This window comes from Amblyraja radiata, chromosome 7, assembly GCF_010909765.2.
Source record: "Amblyraja radiata isolate CabotCenter1 chromosome 7, sAmbRad1.1.pri, whole genome shotgun sequence".
Taxonomy (NCBI): Eukaryota; Metazoa; Chordata; class Chondrichthyes; order Rajiformes; family Rajidae; genus Amblyraja; species Amblyraja radiata.
Genome location: NC_045962.1, coordinates 7,011,046 through 7,026,702, shown reverse-complemented (window position 1 = coordinate 7,026,702; position 15,657 = coordinate 7,011,046). Strand labels below are relative to the sequence as shown.

The 15,657-nt window shown below is 43.0% G+C and overlaps 1 protein-coding gene across 1 annotated transcript in view; it reads right to left on the bottom strand.

Annotated features, from left to right (window-relative positions):
* Positions 1-15,657, bottom strand: part of LOC116974988 (collagen alpha-3(VI) chain-like) — a 158,709-nt gene that overhangs the window by 125,185 nt on the left and 17,867 nt on the right. Inside the window, exons 2-5 of the mRNA XM_033023629.1 lie at positions 15,420-15,516; positions 13,450-14,058; positions 5,805-6,404; positions 1,891-2,499 (exon numbers count right to left, since the gene is read on the bottom strand). Coding sequence (XP_032879520.1) covers positions 1,891-2,499; positions 5,805-6,404; positions 13,450-14,058; positions 15,420-15,489 — 1,888 coding nt within the window. The 5' untranslated portion in view covers positions 15,490-15,516. The remainder of the gene's footprint in view (positions 1-1,890; positions 2,500-5,804; positions 6,405-13,449; positions 14,059-15,419; positions 15,517-15,657) is intronic.

Genomic DNA, 15,657 nt, shown 5'->3' with positions numbered 1-15,657 from the left:
ATATCCATTGACTTGGCCTCCACAGCCATCTGTGGCAAAGGATTCCACAGGTTCACCACCCTCTGACTAAAGAAATTCCTCCTCAGCTCCTTCCAAAAAAGAATGTACTTTAATTCTGAGGCTGTGATCTCTCCTAGACTCTCCCACTAGTGGAAACATCCTCTCCACGTCCACTCTACCCAGGCCTACACTATTCTGTACATTTCAATGAGGTCCCCCCTTATTCTTCTAAACTCCAGCGATTGTATGGGAAGTTTGTGAGTTAAACAAAGTATGTGAGTTACTTGTTTGTGTTGCTTTCAGCTTGGGTTTAGAGAAGTGATTATGTGATAGCACAATTGACACTGCTTGTGCTGCTTTGTCATTCTCTATAGTCCCATAAATGGGACAATAAATGATGGGTTATTCACCCACTGTTCACTAACATTATGCAAGGTGTCTTTGAGATGACCGCTCTAAAAGCCTACACTCATCGTAGTGTGCAATGTATATCAGTAAATTATTATGCAGATATTCATCTACTGTATTCCTACTGGGAGCAGTATCTTTAAGTTGATTATGCTTTTAGCAACTGATTTCAGCACAAAGAACACAGTCTTTACTCAATCTCTGGCTCGGTCTCTGGGTCATAACTGGCATTAGGGTAGCTTGTTACGGGAATTATCTCATAAGCAAAATGGGCATGATTGCGTACATTTGGAATTGACAGCATACCCACCAGAGCAGAGATTGGGGGTGTTATTAGGTATACAAGTACACTGAGCTTGCTAGTACCTCAATAGTCTCTCAAGAGATTGCTGATGGCTCATTAGCAGCCAATAGAATAGATATTTCCCTTTCATCATACAGCAAGAGGCCTACATAGTGCGTGTTAAGAACTTATAGAATTTGGTTGAATATGTCTGGATATTTGCAGAGAGAATTCTGAACAGTTTTGCATGAGTTATTGTCTAACTCAAAGTCAATTGGGACTATGGTCCGGTTAAGAGCAATGGCCATGTATGCAAGTTAGCATCATGGTATTAATAACCCATGTTTTCTACCATTAATGGTTTATCTGTTTAAGTGTTTCACACACAGATTAGGTTACTGCATGAAACCACAGAGCTTTGAAGGCTTCACGTAGTCACTCACGTGACTTTGATATAAAATAGAAAGATTAAACGAGAACTTAACACTTGAAGTTTGATCTTTATTTTAAGAGAAGTTGAAGTGAGGGAATACGTGCCCTCCACTCCCAACCCTACTTCCCATAAAGATTATTCGGTAGTTCTAAGATCGTTAATCTTTCTATAGCTTAAGTTCAGCAACTAGTCTGTGGTTTCATACAGCTGCTGTGAAGATTGACGCGCATGCGGGCTGGTGGGCTCTTCACGTATTCCCTCACTTCAACTTCTCATAAAATAAAGATCAAGCTTCAAACGGTAAGCTCGTTTAATCTTTCTATTCTCTGCTACAGAAGGCAGTAGAGGCCAATTCAATGGATGTATTCAAGATAGTGGGATAAAGTTCAGAGGGCTAACGGAATCAAGGAATATGGGGAGTAAGCAGGAATGGGGTATGGATTCTGGATAATCAGCCTGGCTCGAAGGGCCAAATGGCCAACTCCTGCACCTAGTGTTTATGTTTCTAACAGTTTCCCTGCCACAAATTGGTATTCTACTGTTCAAAGTCAGAAGGCTTCGATGGTAATGGATTGAACACCCTGCTAGCAATCTATCTTACCTTCCTTAATGCAAGGCCCGCATCCCACCCCAGCATTCAAATAAAGTTAATTTGCTAGTTTGGTTTTACCAGTGGGCAGATGAGTTGAAGTACTTCACGTCAATATCGACAGGACTTTAAACATAGTGGGAGTGAAACATGAACGATGCGTTAGGATTGAGCTACCTGTTGTGATGGTAATAGTCGGCTCTTCCGTAATCACTACTGGAGGGCCCAACTTGGACAACTTTGCGGTGACTTCTTTGGGTAATTGGATCAGACTCTGAAAAGTTGCTGTCTGAAAGACCAAATCTGGAGCGAATGCAATCTCCTGCAGCTCCACCGGGTCACTATGGCCAACGCTAACAGCAAATGTCATGATGCCAGAAATCTTCAATTCCAGTGCTGGGACGCGATAGGCATCGGCGGACCTTCCGCTGGTGATGAGCACCAGAAACTGGGGGACGTTTTGCTCCTTTCGACTGCCACTGGATGCGGTGAAGTGTTCTCTGTGGACGTACTCCAGTGCGGCCCCAGTATTACGTGCGTTCCCACCTCGCGAACGCAGCGCCCTCACAGCGGCGCCGAGTCTACTTTTGGTCGCGTGAGTGTTTAAGGAAAACTCAGTGGTTTGAGCGTCACTATACTGCACGACAGCAGCTTGCACCCCGTTGGGTCCAATTGGAAATTTGGTAACCACTTTTAAGATAAATTCTCGCATTTTCAAAATGTGCGCAGGTTTCACTGCTCGACTGCTATCCATCAGGAATACAATGTCTCGCCTCCTATCTGGAACTGCAAAACAGGTTGAAAATAGTTTGATTAATAAAAACATTCCCAATTTTACAAATATGCAAGAATAAGCAATCACACTTTAACTTTTTCATGGCCCGGAATATACAGCTTTGAGATTTCCCTGAATATTTAATTATTACATACAAAAAAATATTATTTTCCCTTGAATAACTTCATCAGGCCAAATTACATTGTAAACAGATCAATTTGGAATCAACACATTGTTGCCAAGATTGAGTTCATGGTGACAGAGAGTTAGCGACAGCATCGGTGTCATTTTGCAATCCCCACGAGGACTTCCTTGGAGATTAATCAATGTCGTATGGAGTCCTTGCAGCCTTGGGTCTTGTATTCAAACCCAGATTGTCAGGGCAAAAGACTCTCAACACGTCATAACACCTTCACGATATCTTCATAGATCAGTTTCGGAGTGACCACTTAACATATGATAGACATGAACAAGAAAAACCAAGTACTGAAAGGTTGTTAAACATTCTGGTGTATCATCAGTTCACCCCAACTTTGAGTCGTTCTTTCAAAAACCTTAATTGCCCTTTGAGCAAACTGGAATAGATCAGTAATAAGAGATTTCTGTACCTTTTCATACCTCTAGTTTCCCTGACCCTCAGTCTGAAACGTCACCTATTCCTGAGATGCTGCCTGACCCACTGAGTTACTCCAGCATTCCGTGCCTATCTAGTTTAGTTTAGTTTAGTTTAGAGATACAGCCCTTCATGGAAACAGGCCCTTCGTCCCACCGCGTCAGCGCCGACCAGCGATCACCCTTACACTAGTCCTATCATACACAATTTACAGAAGCCAATTAATCTACAAACCCGCACAGATTTGGAATGTGGGTGGAAACCAGGAGAAAACCCACGCGGGTCACTGGGAGAACGTACGAACTCCATGCAGACAAGCACCCGGAGTCAGGATCGAACCCGGGTCTCTGGCACTGTAAGGCAGCAACTCTACCGCTGCGCTACTGTGCCGCACCACCCCCACCCCCCCCCCCCCCCCCCCAACTGTGAGTAGCTGGCTGCTATTATCTCCTTAATCTGGTTCTCCCAACCCATCAGTCCACAAGTCTAGTGCCATTATCCCTACTTGAAGACCTGCATCGCTTGAGCCTTGCGGTAGACAGGTGACTTCAGTAAACTAGCTATGCCCTGATTACACGAGGAGCAACTAAGCATGGCCTGCACACAGATCAAAAACCTGTTCAGATGCAACAGATTCCTGGCATAATCCAACTCAGCCCTTGCAATTGTACATGGCAATGGTCTAATGAAAGCATGGGAGGAGTTGACATTTATGACATTGATCCTCAAGGACCCTGTGCAGAATGGGAAGAAGTGCTCTAACATTGCACTGGATTCAACTGACAGTTTTTGGTAAATCTAGCTATAAAAGTGGAAACAAGTATCCATTATCTAAGCATTACTCTTCGCCCTCAAGCTTTCTTCAGGATCTTCACCACCATTATGAGGAATATACCAAGTGTTTTTGATTTTAAATCTGGACTTATATTTTGTATAGTTTCATGCTGGGTTTTGAGACCCACGGGTATTCCAGCCATAAATAAGATGACTGTTCAATAGAGCAGAGCTCGATTTCTGCGCTGCAATGAGTAGCAAGAAATCATTCAATGTTTTATGAGGAAGCCCCCAGGGGATATAAAGGTCAAGAGGAGCATTGCATGATGCCCCATTGGAAATGTTTTAGTTTTAGAGATACAGCGCGGAAACAGGCCCTTCGGCCCACCGAGTCCGTGCCGACCAGCGATCCCCACACATTAACACACGAGTGACAATTTACTTTTGTACCAAGTCAATTAACGTATAAACCTGTACGTCTTTGGAGTGTCGGAAGAAATCAAAGATCTCGGAGAAAAGCAATGCTGTCACTGGGAGAACGTACAAACTCCGTGTAGGCAGCACCCATGGTCAGGATTGAACCCGGTTCTCTGGCGCTCTTGGGCAGCCACTCTACTGCTGCATCACCGTACCGCCACCCTTAAAGCGTGGACCACATTTACCTGGTATGACCAAATGCGTTCCTCATCCACCAACTAGGCAGGGGGATCTGAAAGATAGTGTTTCCCTCACAATTATCCTACTTTACTTTATATAGGAATAACCAAAGAGGCTAAACCTAGCCCTTTAAAATAGTGAAACTATAAAGTGGTAGTGAGTGGAACAAAGTACTATCATCTCTGAAGAGGCAGATCACTCTCTCTTTAAGCCCCTGTCCCACTTAGGAGCCAAAACAGCAACCTCTGATGACCTTGCCCGCCAACCAAGGTTTCCATGAGGTCACAGGAGGTTTGGGTCACTCTCCCTAATGGTCGAAAGTGGTTTCCGCGTGGTCGAGGCTTCATCTAGGTTGCTGCTATTTTTCCATCATGATTAAAACCGGCCTCGGCTAAAATAGGTTGTCGTTTTAAAAATCGATAATTTTTTAGTCGCAGGTCTAGTCGAAGACAGTTTTCTTCATAGTCAAGGAAGGTTTTCAACATATGCATGGGAGGTGGTAGGAGGTTGCAGGTCACCTCGAGCTTGATTTTTTTTTGGGTGGCAGGCAAGGTCACCAGAGGTTGCTGTTTAGGTCTCCTAAGTGGGACAGGGGCTTTACTCTCTTTGAATTTCGGGATACCCAAGCATTGAGCACTGGAGATTTATAATGATGAATAAAATCACCGTGCCACTGATCGGTTTGATTTTAAGAGAATGTGTAAATGAACTTGTAATATTCAGTGAATCAACCACTTTGGAAAACGTTTGGAAAACAAATTTGAAACTATTGGGTGGAAAAGTACATTAATCATGATCCTTGGTATATTTCTCATCTCATATTTTACCATTAACTAAGGATTCCAATATTCCACAATTGCAATGCATCTGGTGGGGGGAGAAAAAGACCATTCAGCCCAATGGGATTATGCCAGTATTTCTGATGCACATGAGCCACTCCAGTGCCAACTACCATCTTACTCCATCTCTTTGGTCCAGCCTGATTTAGACATTCTATTGCGACAGATTAACTGTGAAAATAAATATTTATTTACCTACCTCCGCCCCTCACTCATCATTTACCCACCTGCTGAAACTCCAGTAGCGTTTAAACAAAGACTTATATTTTAACCAGATGACCATCCATTAAATCTGCTGTTCCAAGCTGGTAACAATTTTGTTTGGTCATTTGTGTTAATCATTCATCATCAACAATTTTCCAAGTTGACCACAAAGGCTCCTGCATGCCTGTTAGGATGCAAAGAGTGGCGACTAAATTTGGATCATACGTACCTTCAGACAAGACCAGAGGTTCAAGAATTATTTCCCTTCGGGCCATTGCTGAGACCAATGGTAAAAATTGCTGTTGCAACTGACCAATATCACGGAATTCGGAGATCAAGGCCGTAAAAGATGCATCGGTTGAGAGCTGTGCAAGTTCTTTTTGGTCGGCATCTCTACCTCCAATATAAAATGTGTATATACTACCTTGCTTTAGTAATAGTTCTGCCTGATTTATGTCATCACTCGACTCGCTAGAAGTGATAATGATTACTGCCTGCGGAACCCCTTCTGTTGCCCTGCTTCCAGCTGACTCAATTAAATGATTGTCGACTATATATTGCACAGCCTCGCCAGTATTAACGTCATCTCCGCCTTTGGCTTGAAGTTGTTTCACAGCATCCAGAACCTCTATTTTCGTGGAGTATGTGTTTAAATAGAACTCGGTGCTGGGCTCGTCGCTGTACTGCACCACACCGATTTGGATTCTGTCAGGGCCGATCTCGAGACTGTCGATGAAATTTACGATAAAATCGCGAATGTATTGGAAATTGACACTTCCAACGCTGGCAGATCCGTCAATTAAGAAAATTAGGTCAGCCGATTCTTGCGCTTTAAAGAGAAAGACAAATGCAAAAGGTGAACATGTTAAAAACAGGTGTCCTCCATGCAAGGATTAACAGCTGAGCACTCTATGCAAAACTCAGCATCAAAATTCATCTCAGTGAACAGAACATTCAAATAAAGCGTTGTGATTGTCAGTCTGCAAGGATTACGTTTTATTCTGCATTTTTTGACCATTTTAAATACTTGCAATACAAGTCTTGGACCAGACCTCTATTCATTTGTACATTTTCGCCATTGGGTTGCAGGTAACAATGGCTATTTTGTTTTTTAATGGTGATGTCAGAAATGATAGGAGCAAAGTTAGGCCATTCGGTCCATCAAGTCTGCTCCGCCACTCAATCATGGCTGATCTATCTCTCCCTCCTAACCTCATTCTCCCCATTCTCCTGCCTTCTTCCCATAACCCCTGACACCCGCACTAATCAAGAATCTTACAACCTCTGCTTCAAAAATTATCCATTCACTTGGCCTCCACAGATTCCACAGATGCACTACCCTCTGACTAAAGAAATTCCTTCTCATCTCCTTCCTAAAGGTACAGAGGGATGGAGAGAGAGGGAAAGCAAGGGGTACGAAGTTAGAGAAATCAATAAGAAGGGTTTCGACCCGAAACATTGCTTGTTTCCTTCACTCCATAGATGCTGCCTCACCCGCTGAGTTTCTCCAGCAGTTTTGTCTACCTTCAATTTTCATACCACTGGGTTGTAAGCTGCCCAAGTGAAATATGTCCATGTTGTCGTGTTCTACATCCATTCACCAGCAGGAAGGCTGAAGGGGTCGTCAGTTCTTCCTAGATCATTGATCCAACCAGTTCCCCTCTACTAACACTTTCCTCCATCTGTTGAAACTTCTGCTTGTGTTTAACAACCTTTCTTTCGTCTCATGGCACTCTCTACGAATGAAAATTGTGACTTGTTTGGGTACCAGCTGCGCCATCCTCTGTTGACTCTGTGGAGCTTTTTTGTTCCAGACCTGCTCTGGCACCCCTCTCCAATTCTGCTTCCTGTACCTGGGTAAAACTCGTCAATTTCATCAACTTCCAGCACTAACTTCCATCCTCCCCTCAAATTCACTTGGACCAACTCACCCCTCACACCTCTCTCAGTCTCCATCTCAGGAAACTGTCCAAAGGCATTTTTACCACCACACACTGGCGCTCTCATCCACCGAGACTACACTTCCTCCTATCTTGTCTCTTGTAAGATTCACTCTTCTTTCTTGGTTTCTCTGCCTCTGCTGCATCCGTTCTTGAGATGAAACCTTCCGCTCCAGGTCCTCTTTCTTCAGGCATATTGGCCTTCATCACTTGGGGTATTGAGTATAGAATTTGTGAACTTGGAGATCATGTTGCAGTTATCTAAGACGTTGGTGAGGCCATGTTTCGAGTATTGTGTTGAGTTTTGGGCACCATGTTGTAGGAAGTTATTTTGTCGAGCTCGAAAGGGTGCAGAGAAGATGTACGAGGATGTTGCCAGGATTTGAGGGTCTGAGCTACAGGGAGAGGTTGAGCAGACTAAACTCTATTCCTTGGAGCACAGGAGGATGAGGGGTGATCTTATAGAGGTGCACAAAATCATGAAAGGAATAGATTGTGTAGACCCACAGAGGCTCTTGCCCAGAGTAGGGGAATCGAGGACCAGAGGATATAGCTTTAAGGTGAGGGAGGAAGATTTAATAGGAGCCTGTGCGGAAACGTTTTTACATAAAACAGCGTGGGTATGGAATAAGCTGCCGGAGGAGGTAGTTGAGGCAGGTACTATCGCAATGTTTAAAACGCATGGAAGTATATCTCAGGTGTATTAAGTCTCTTGCTTTTCTGAATTAAGTTCTGTTGGCATGTTGACACCTTGGAATAATTGGCAGGCAAGTCTCGCACTCGGATCAGTCATCTGTTTAAATCTGAATTTGACCCTGCCAATTTAATGAGCGGTGTAAAAATGCCACCTCTTCTAGTTTGTGAACCCATTATGTTTGTGTGAAACCAAAAGCCCAAAATTACTATATTCATTCTGCATTTCCCTTTACTTTCCAGAAAAGCAGCTCAAGTACCTCCACAAAGGGAAGTTGTGTGGGTCCTACTGTTCTATGACCAAATGCCACACTGGGTTTGGGCTGAACTTGCTGCTAACACCACTACCAACAATGGACACCGGCTGGGAGAGGAAAGAGTAAATTGTGGTCTCTAGCGCTGTAAAGCCCCTGTCCGACTTTCACGGCCTAATTGGCGACCACTGCCGAGTTTGCCCTTGACTCATACTCACAGCATGGTCGCCACGAGGTCGTAAGAGGTCGTAGGTCACTCACTCTCATGCTCGTGAGTGGTCTCCGCGTACTTGTGGCCTCAAGTAGGTCGCGGCATTTTTTCAAGCCGGATACAAAATGTCGACGAGTAAAAAAAATGTCGGCACGGGAAAAATTGATACTTTTTACTGGTTGGTAGGTCGACCTTGACATTTTTTTCAACTCATCTAGGGTCTTCTAAACTTGTGGATTAGGTCGTCCAAGTGGGACAGCCCCTTAAGGCAGCAGCTCTGCTTCTAATCCAGAAAATTAGTAGCAAAACAGAGGGTACCAATACATTTTAATGGTATCAGAAAATTTGCCTGGAGTTTCTTAATTAATGGTAACAAGATTGTGCACTACTTTAATCATGAAATGTGAAACCCTTTACTGTAAACACAATTGAATTCCCCATATTTATAATAACTATCCTCTTCACAATTCCGCCAAAATCTTTTGTCCAATTAATTGGTTGAAAAATGTTAATGCTAAATTTGTTCTAGCTTGTCCATTTGAAGTATAATATTTGTAGAGGAATGGGTAGCATTTCTCCTCTACTAGCTGGTGTCTCTCTCCTGGTCTTGGTTCAGTGACAGGATAGAATAGATCTAGGGCAATTTAGTTTAGTTTAGTTTTTTGTGGAAACTGGCCCTTCGGCCCATCGAGTCCGCACCGACCAGCAATCCCCGCACATCAACACTATCCTGCACTTGGGACAATTTTTACATTTATAGCAAGCCAATTAACATACAAACTTGTACGTCTTTGGAGTGTAGGAGGAAACCAAAGTTCTCGGAGAAAACCCACGCAGGTCACGGGGAGAACGTACAAACTCCGTACAGATGTACCCGCAGTCGGGATCGAACCTGGGTTTCTGGCGCTGAATGCGCTGTAAGGCAGCAACTCTACCGCTGCGCCACCGTGATGTGTACACACTAACACTATCCATGATGATGTAATTTGGGCAGCCCTTACTAAGGCAGTGTGAATTTTAACAGTTGTGGCACTGGAGATTTTGGTCCACCACTAGGGGCAGAAATTGGCCCGGAAACTCAAAATGCTGGAAAAACTCAGGTCAGGCAATATCTGTGGAGAGTGAAACAATGAATGTTTCAGGTCGAAGACTCTTCATCAGAATGCAGCAATCAGCATTCAATTCACCATAAATCCCTGAGCTAAAAGCAGATTGCAAGGTGAGAGATGCAAGGAGAACCTACTGTGCCATCCAATGTCTGAGGCAGCAGGTACAATTATTTAAAATATTTAATATTTAAACTAGTCAGGGGTTGAACTGATATATAAATCAGAAATTCATGCCTGATTATTAAACAACAGAAGTGAAAACTATCTAATGAACTGGATGGCCTGCCAGCAATAGACATTTCACATGGAAGGAACGCATAATAGCAAAAGATTACCGTTCATTGGGAATCTAATCTCTGACTTTGCAAATGCAATGTGATGGCTCTTACAATACACATATAATTTACTTTGTTTTAAATTACAGCTGGAATTAATTGTTACCGACTATCCCAACATTTAAGGAACAGTTAGACAGGTACATAGGTAGGACTGGTTTGGAGAGATATGGACCAAAAGCGGGCAGATGGGACTTGTGTGGCTGGGACATGTTGGCTGGTGTGGGCAAGTTGGGCAGAAGGGCCTGTTCCCATGCTGTATCACTCTGTGACTCTATGCTGCCACGGTTGAATGAAGCTTGATCTTTTCCCTAAGTTTTCCTTCTCTATGCCACTGAGAAATGGCATGACACCTCTGCTTGAACAGGACTGTGATCCAAAACACAATAAAACCCAACCCAGTTCTTGGTCCAACACCCATCTTCTTTCACTGAACATAAGTTGCCAACACTCTGATCTATTTCACATCACCATATTTTCAATTTTGTCTTAAGTCAAAGAATGCAGAATAAGCTAAAACCGTTTATTTGTGATTACATTCTGTATGGTGACACAGCCTTTCTTACCACACAAGCAGTCGTGTAAAAGTACATAGTGTGCACAGCTTAATGGTGGTGGAAGCAAAGCTCTTGGATGTTAATAGCAACACAAATGAACAGATAGGACAAGCACTGAGAAGACAAAAAGCTTTATTGATTATCGAACTAGCTCCAAACTTCTTTGCATTTTACCATATTTTTCATAACACGGTTTCTGAAATTATGTTATTGCTGTTATTATTTAAGGACTAAATTTCATTCTTCGCCCTCTGTTGTGTGTTTTCAATAAATCCCTGTTAAATTAATTGTGATCATTTAGGTTTCACTGCATGCTCTCAACCCCAGCTTCTCACCATGTCCCAGGAGATAACTTTCCATCAACCCTTCATCAACGAGACTGGAAGGGTGCCTTGCTATCACTTCCTTCATTTGTCGGAGAATGAAGGAAGCAATTGGTACTGTCTATGTGACAGCAGGATCTAAGTCCCTGAAGCCATTTCAAAAGCAACATTAAATGTGCATCCCCAAATCATAGCGTCACCAATTTGGCCAATAGGTTTATTCTGACACCTTAAGAATGTGTGTCACCAAATGGAGCTTTTAATAAGCATGAGCACACACATAAGAATAAACATGTGCACTTCTGTTGCAGTTAGAACATATGATGTCTCTAGCAACTGCCTATGGCCTGCCTGAAATAAAACCTATTTTATTTGGTTAAAAAACATGAATATATTTAAGGCAGGACCAAAAAATGGAAGGAAGCCCAGATGTCAATTTGGGAGGAAACTGGAGCACCCGGAGGAAACCCACGCGGTCATGTGGACAACATGCAAACTTCACACAGACAACATCCAATGTCAGGAATGAACCCCAAGTCTCTGGCGCAGTGAGGTGTGGGCTATATCTGTTGTACCGCTGTCCCTATCCCTATCTGGTCTCAATTTAGGTTTCCCACTTACTTGATATCTAAAGATAAAACTCTTCATTATTGGCAAATCAAATCACAAAATTAAAAATACAACAAAATGTAGGAATTTAGAACCCAATTCATTGAACCTCATTGCTCTTGTTCCTTAAATTTACCTTTATGCAATCCAATTTTACTTAAAGTAATGTGTAGGAGGAACTGCAGCTGCTGATTTAAACCAAAGACAGACACAAAAGGCTGGAGGAACTCAGCGGGTCAGGCAGCATCTCTGGAGAAAAGGAATAGATGATGTTTTGTGTCTAAAGAAGGGTCTCGACCTGAAACGTCACCTATTCTTTTGCTCCAGAGATGCTGCCTGACCCGCTGAGTTATGAGAATGATATCATGAATGAGTGGGTTAACTAACATATGATGAGCGTTTGATGGCACAGGGCCAATTCTCGCTGTAGTTTAGAAGAATGTTGGGGGGGGACCTCATTGAAACTTAGCGAATAGTGAAAGGCTTGGATAGAGTGGATGTGGAGAGGATGCTTCCACTAGTGGGAGAGTCTGGGACCAGAGGTCAAAGCCTCAGGATTAAAGGACGTTCCTTATGGAAAGAGATGAGGAGGAATTTTATTTTAGTCAGATGGTGGTGAATCTGTGGAATTCACTGCCACTGAAGGCTGTGGAGGCCAGGTCAATAGATATTTTTAAGGCAGAGATGGATAGATTCTTGATCAGTACGGGTGTCAGGGGTTATGGGAGAAAGCAGGAGAATGTAGTTGAGGGGGAGAGATAGATCAGCCATGATTGAATGGCAGCCAACGTGATAGGCCAAATGGCCTAATTCTGCTCCTATCACTTATGAACTTAGGAACTTACTCAAGTCATTTGTGTCTGTCTTTACTTAAAGCAATGCTATTTTCAAAACAAAATCTTTCAAATCATATCAGGGAGATTATTTCAAACATTTGTCACATTCAAGCTCCTTCCAATATAAAGTTTGAAATCGTTAGCTGAGATTTAAGTGACGAAGCCACCGCACAAGCTTAATTTTAAGTCCACTTTTGTTGCAAATCTCACTCAGCCAAAACTCTACTAATCCATTCTATATACTTCTGCCAGAAACCTTCACTAAGACTCTAGATGAGAATCCAAATATATTTCTCAAAAATATATTTCTGACATTGGCAGTGAATTTTAGTTGTGATAGGTTATTAAATTGTGGCATGCCTCTGCTAGAAATGCATAATGTGTGTTTAATTAAAAAACATATACAGTGACGAGGGCCAGTGATGTTAGTAGAACATTAATTCTAGAGTACGCCTGCTCTTTGCTTAGTAATTTGAGAGCCAAATTCACCTCACGATAGAAATGACAATATTTTTGTCCCCCTCCAATCACTCTCCCATCCCTTCCTGAAGGCGTTGACTCCTCCGAGAGTGACGATCATTCTCCAGTGCCATGCCCAAGTAGTAGTCTTCGTGCCCAGGTCCAGGCATCAGATGTTGGCAGGCCACCGATTCAAGTAAGGACTCGCCATCCACACGCTCTTGGGCAATTTCCGCCAGGAGTCAGGAGTTAGCAATCAGGAGCGGGATTCCTTCGCTGATTTTACCAGCCCTCCCTTGCCTAGGGTGCTGCGGCCAATAGCTGCACCCTTAATGCCTCCCTGGCAGAGATCAGCTAACTCAGCACAGACCAGCGGGTCGAATCTAGGACCATCCTGGTCTGTATAGCTCAGCTTCTTAACGAATCTTGTCCTTAACAACTGAGCCATCAGGGAGGGTGGACGTGTGTTTTTCCCCACCTCCCCATTTTAAAACACATTAACTTGAGCAGAGTAAGCAAAGGAGCAGTGTTTCCAGCTAGCTCTTTACCTGTGGTATCTTTTATTATCCCATCAGATAATAGTTGCGCTGCCGCCATATGCACACTCGTCACTAAGTCGTGTACAATGCCCTCGAGTGCGGCAAAGTCATGGAGGCGGTAAACAAACCTCTCATAAGGTGCACTCGCAATCTCCATTAGTTCCCATTCAACTGCTCGCTGAACTCCAATAGCAAACATTATGACATTGGCTGACTTAAGGGACGCAGACGCGGGGATCACGTCATCCTGAGAGCGTCCGTCTGTTAAGACTATTATTATCTGTGGCACTCCTTGTTCAGCTCTACTCCCGTTGGCTTTAGTGAGCTGCTCCTTGATCAGATAATCTAGAGCTAGTCCAGTTTTTGTGCCACCCCCCTTATAAGACATGTTCCATATGTGAAATAGGATGTCCTGCTTCGCAAAATATGTGTTTAAATGGAACTCTGATCGGGGCGTTTCCGTGTACAGCACCAGGCCAAAACGAAATCTGTTTTCTCCAATAGCAAAAGCCTTTATAACCCTGAACAGAAACTCCCGTACATATTGGACATTTTCCTGGCCAATGCTCCAAGAGGCATCCACTAGAAAGACTATGTCAGCAGCAATTGTCCTGTCATCTTTAAGAAAGAAAAGCTGTTTAGCACTAAAACGTTTTTGGCATTTTCTTTTCCAAACACTGAAAATGATTTTCTGCACTATTACAGAGTTATATTACTATTTGTACGTTAGGTATTTTCTTTTGTGAGGGTGAACTGCCCTCTTTGTTTGTCCTCGTTTCTAGTTCTTAGGTCCTTGATCCCTCATCCTCCTTCCCTTCCACACCTCCCAATTAAGGGAGGAGGCAGGGGAGGAGGGTTTAGATCATTGCATGGATTAAGCTTGTGTGGAAGATTCCTTTAAGGGCCTGTCCCACTTACGCGACCTTTACACGCGACCTTTGGAGACCTCTCACGACCATAGGAGACCTCTCATGACCATACAGGTTGTACGGTCGTGAGAGGTCTCGAAAGGGTCGTAGCGTCTTTCTGGTCTCAGCTGAATTTTCAACATGTTGAAAATTTCGGCGACCTATCACGGGTGCCAGCATTCGCCTGTAAAGGTTGCGTAAGTGGAACAGGCCCTTTAACACTTTAACATCTCATGCCTTCAAATCCTTGAGATGCAATGACAGATGACATAAATACAACTTTATTGTTTAAAAATAAGGCCTTTTGGAAATGCCTGTCTAAAATGTCAGCCTTCATCTTTAGCACTAAAGATGTTACACACTAGGATCAGAATTTTGTGTTCTGCATCTAAAGTGCAGTTCGTCGACTTCAATTGAATGAATTTCGCAAGGGATGCACAATGTGCTGATATGACTACATGGTGTTCAGCGCTATCAATGGGGATGAATATTGAGCTCATTTAGCTAACCAGCTCAAACCCCAGATTCTCCAGTGCCAGGCGTGATCGGTAACAAAGCATGCTGATAGTGGAGATGGGAACTCTGCTGCCTGATCCACACTGAGCAGTCATTTAGGCAATGTGCGCCTGGAGCCTGATCCAGCATTGACTCTTCTGACCGCTCATCCCAATAGGAATGGTAAAGGTCATCTGCTTGATTCTACCCTGGAGTGATGAGACTTTAATCAGTAAGGGAGAGGAGAACCATTTATCCAAAGGCATCCTTCAATTGTATTCGATTCCTGAACCACCAACTTATCACATTAAATCATTTCAATATTGAAGATAAAAGCATTGTCATCAAATATCAGTAAAGCATAACCTTAGTTTGCACTTCAATATAATTATGCTGTTTGCTTGCAGTAATGGTGCCTATCACTGATAGTTTTCAAAAGTAACACTTACCTCAAAGTCTCTGTAAATAAAATATTAGTTATATTTTGGCTGAATATTTTGTTTCAAGTCAACACACATCAATGTTAAGAGAGTGAACCAGCCTCAAAAGACCCTGCAGGATCTTTTAAATTCTTACCCTGTTGCGCTCGTATGAAACAAATTAGGCTGAAGAGTGCCAGTAATGGCACGGCACGCAGTTTGGTCATTTTGGTAACAAATGCTGGGCTTGTGACCTGAAATGGAAATGAACGCAAGTCAGCCAAAATTATAAATGCATTCAAACCAGATAAATATACCAGATCTATGGTATACCAGATATACCAGAATGCACAAAGGGACAATTCTATTAAACAAAAAAGTACAATCATGCGATC